At 38.6% G+C, this 3,915-nt stretch overlaps 1 protein-coding gene across 1 annotated transcript; it reads right to left on the bottom strand.

Annotated features, from left to right (window-relative positions):
- Positions 1 to 220: 220 nt before the first annotated feature.
- LOC147631925 (uncharacterized) lies at positions 221 to 3,026 on the bottom strand. The gene is made up of 7 exons (XM_086808462.1): positions 2,944 to 3,026; positions 2,693 to 2,844; positions 1,950 to 2,208; positions 1,648 to 1,684; positions 1,411 to 1,513; positions 1,184 to 1,294; positions 221 to 589 (listed from the first exon to the last, which is right to left on the bottom strand). Exons 2-7 carry the CDS (start codon positions 2,804 to 2,806, stop codon positions 410 to 412), a joined length of 804 nt encoding a protein of 267 aa, XP_086664588.1. The 5' UTR covers positions 2,807 to 2,844; positions 2,944 to 3,026; the 3' UTR covers positions 221 to 409.
- Positions 3,027 to 3,915: the final 889 nt, after the last annotated feature.

Genomic DNA, 3,915 nt, shown 5'->3' with positions numbered 1-3,915 from the left:
CTAGCCCTTATTTTAAGGAATGATTTTTCATATATATTGTAGAGATTCCAAAACAAAAATCAGATAGATTTTAGATTTGTCCTTATTTTGAGTGGTTGAAAAATGTGTTTTTTTTAGAGCACTAGAGTCCACCCTACAAAAGGGCAGCTTGCATTGAGGTTGTAATTAAATAGAGTCAGCACTCGGGAAGGGTTGGTAAAGAAGTAACTAACATGATGTGGATTTAATGTCCTTGATTAGGAACCGTGAATTAAAGGTACGAATAATCACAAACACAACGTGTGAGGGATGATGGATGTTGCAGGCTCATCTCTGCATTAGAGCCGCGCCCAACATGCTTGCTCATGATCTGGGACGAATGATCAGGAGTTGATGATCAATATATACAAATTATCGGGAGGACGGTGTATTAGTATTTTCCTGCACAAGCTGCCGAGGGATTCAATATGGGCTTCCGACTCTCTGTAAGCTTTACGTCTTGGATGAGCACCAGGTCGGCCTCCCCCCCATACGACTTGGGCAGAACATCCGCATCCACCTCCGAGAGCAACACTACTCTAGCCATCTCATAGCTTTCCAAAAACACAATCTACACACACAGAGTTCAGCTTTAAACCCCTAATTATTCAACTATATGCAACTAATTACAACCTATTTACCTACCTATACATATAATCAACCATTTCGTATTAGATGGGTCAAGGTCTCGGACGACCGTCTTCATGAGACACGACTCACCACTCGGATGAGACAAGACTCACCGAGCGGTGAGTCTTGCACCACTCTCTGTAACACCGACGCCTGTGCCTCATGCATTTCATCTTCCCGTGCTCTTTTTGATCAATATTGATAGTTCTAGTTTCAATCTACATGTAGAGCACAGCTTATTGAATCCCTAGTCTTATCGGCCACATATACCATTAGGGAATTTCCTTGCTGGGTGTTGATGTTGTCAACTCTAGATAATTCTTCTGAAGCCCTTTGATTAAGATATAAAAGCATTGACATTACTTAGAGAGCTATGTGCCATTGAATATGCAAAATATTGTCAACCCTAATAAGTGATCATTGGCTAAGTAAGTGACATAATATCATGTACTTTGTAGTTGCTAGACAGTGATCATTAAGCCCGCCTTGTTATAATTAGGATTAGTCAAAATGAAAGCAGCCTTGATTAACTTACTCTGTCCCTGGTCGATTTTGTAAGTACGAGTGAGACAATGTTCCATGTATTGATGAGATACTTTGGCACATTCACCAGATACACTTTGACTGCAATCCCTGCATAATATTTCTTTAAGGAGCAGCAACAGATAAACATCATTAGCCCCCATAATATTAATTACCATATCTAAGATATTATTAAGTGCTTAGAATTAAGTGGCAAAAAGCTTAAGAGTGAAGGATTACCTGCAATGTCTGAAATGCTGCGGAGAAAAATTTGACGTCAAAACATTTAAGCCCTAGATTGGTTAGGTCAGCAATCGCTACCACGTTCCTGCTTCCTGGTGCACTGCAATATGAAGGTAAAACCTTTGTCATTCAAAAACAATAGAATGAATAATTCACATTAATACTAATTATCATTATTATTATTGCTAATCTATTGTTGACCAATGATAAAGTACATGGTATATTGTCACTCACCCAGCCAATACTTTCTCCATAGTGTATATAACAAACTCTGAAATATGAAAGGAATCGTGATTAAGTCCCACATCAATTAAAGATCATTGATTATAGCTATAACTTGGATTCGACCAAAAACAATAATTAATGATGGGATACAGAAGACCAGTATGGTGAGAGATGGAATGCTACTATGATTAAAGATGTGATTAAGAAGGCTACTGTGAAAGATGGGATTAAGAAAGATATTAAACCCAGCAACACTTCTAGATTATGGAACTTAAGAAGAAGATTAGAGATGAGATTAGTAGTGTAGTTACTTTTCATAGTTTCTACATCATGCTTGTTGGCATGGTGTCTGTAAGCAAGGGCTACCACAAGGGGGCAGCCTTTCTTTGTTTTACCCTGAAGAGCAAGCATCTCTTCATTTAGAAGGCTGCTCACTTCACAGTCTGGTATGTAGCCGAGGGACATGTAAGTTTGCTTCATCTTCTGATGCTTGACAAATTGCTTTGCTGCCTTCTCCACATTCATAGAACATTCCAGAAGAAACCTCTCACAGGCCTCCTCATCACCTACCTAAAATGCAACCAAAACAATATTGGTATACTTGCATGCAATTTTTAAAATATAAAAACCTGCAAATATTGGCATAGTCTAAATGATAATATTGGCATATTTGCTTATCATTAACAAAAAAAGAAAAAGAAAAAGAAGGGGAGTCCTGAAAATGGCCAAACAAGCTGGGTTCATGTGATTATCATATTTTCTTATCATTTTTTATTTTTTATTTTTAAAAAGAGAGTGTGCTTAAAATGGCCAATCCTGCTTATGGCCAACTGGGTTAATGTGATTATCATATCATTTTTTTACTTTTTTAAAAAAAAAGACAGTGTGCTGAAAATTGCCAAGCCTGCTCTGCTTATGGCCAAATGGGTTAATGTGATTAAAAATGCTAGCATTTCCATAGAATTAAAGACTTACCAAACTAATTAGAAAGGCTGAGCAAAAATCTGTGTTGTGATTAAGCTTAAGAATAGGATTAACTGCATGTACAATTTACCTTGCAAGATCCACCATATTTTTCAATAGCCTTGCCCATATCTGCAAATTCTTTGGTGTGGCTAATGTGGATGGACAGCTCTCCTTGGCCACCACAATTAGAATAATCGGCCATATTGAGAGAGATGAGTACTGCTGTGCGCCTTGCACCTGCTGATTTCAACATAAGTCAGAATAATTTTGCAATGTTTAAGAACAGTAGCTGCATAATCAAGCTGTAAAAGCGATTAATTCAAACATTTATATGCTCACTTGAAGTAATTAAGCCATTGAGATCACTTAAACAGTCCAAGATTGAAATAATCAAGCCTTCGACGTTACCAAAATCAATTCCGAGCTTCTAGCTCACCACAGCAGCTAACAGAAAAATGTGTGAAATGTGTTCAAAAACAAGATCACGTAGCTATTTGATTGTATTCACGAGTCACGGGTCACGATTCACGATTCCTCTTTTTTTTAATTAGGTGGTCGTTCTGGTAGGTGGTGGCATTAATCGTTGACGAGTATTTATCAGCGTCGACATCTGTAGTGTATTTTTCAAAGGGTGAACCTGGAGATTTTCTAGGGGGGTTTTATTTACTGGGGTTCCCTTATTGAAAATAAAGACGGGAAAAACATGTACTTGCAAAAAAAAAAATGAAAAAAATACGCCCTTCCAAAAAAAGACTCAAAAATTATATATTGTATACACTCCATAAACTTAACAATAAATATATTATGTTAAAGATTTATGTTTAAGCCTCACCTCTTCTCTATATATATCACAAGGGGGACTATTTTGTTGCCACATGGCATGTTTTATTTATTTATTTTTTGCGTGACTACCAGTTCATGTGGACGATTGCATGTCGCGCCGCTTCATTGCAGGGCCGCCTCTATTCTTTCTCGCAAGTTGCAGGGTTAGCTAGGTTGCAGGTTGCAGGCTGAGCCGCCTACATTAATGTGGCGAGGGAAATTTGAATATGGTCCAACATGTCTCCATGCAGCGGCCAGTTTCGATTCTCCATGCAGCGGCCAGTTTCGCTTTTGCATTCCGAGTGAGCTCCCCTCTCTCTGCACGTAGTGGGAATCCTTCATTTCGTGCGACTCTCCTCCCGTGTTCCCTGCTGGTAAGGCATCTCTCTCTCTCTCTCTCTCTCTCTCTCTCTCTCTCTCTCTCTCTCTCTCTCTCTCTCTCTCTCTCTCTCTCTTCTAACTCTTCTTTTTTTGTTGTTGTGCAGGGTA

The sequence above is a fragment of the Cibotium barometz genome, chromosome 14, assembly GCF_041138505.1.
Source record: "Cibotium barometz isolate CiBa-2024 chromosome 14, ASM4113850v1, whole genome shotgun sequence".
Taxonomy (NCBI): domain Eukaryota; kingdom Viridiplantae; phylum Streptophyta; class Polypodiopsida; order Cyatheales; family Cibotiaceae; genus Cibotium; species Cibotium barometz.
This window is presented reverse-complemented; position numbering and strand designations above follow the sequence as displayed.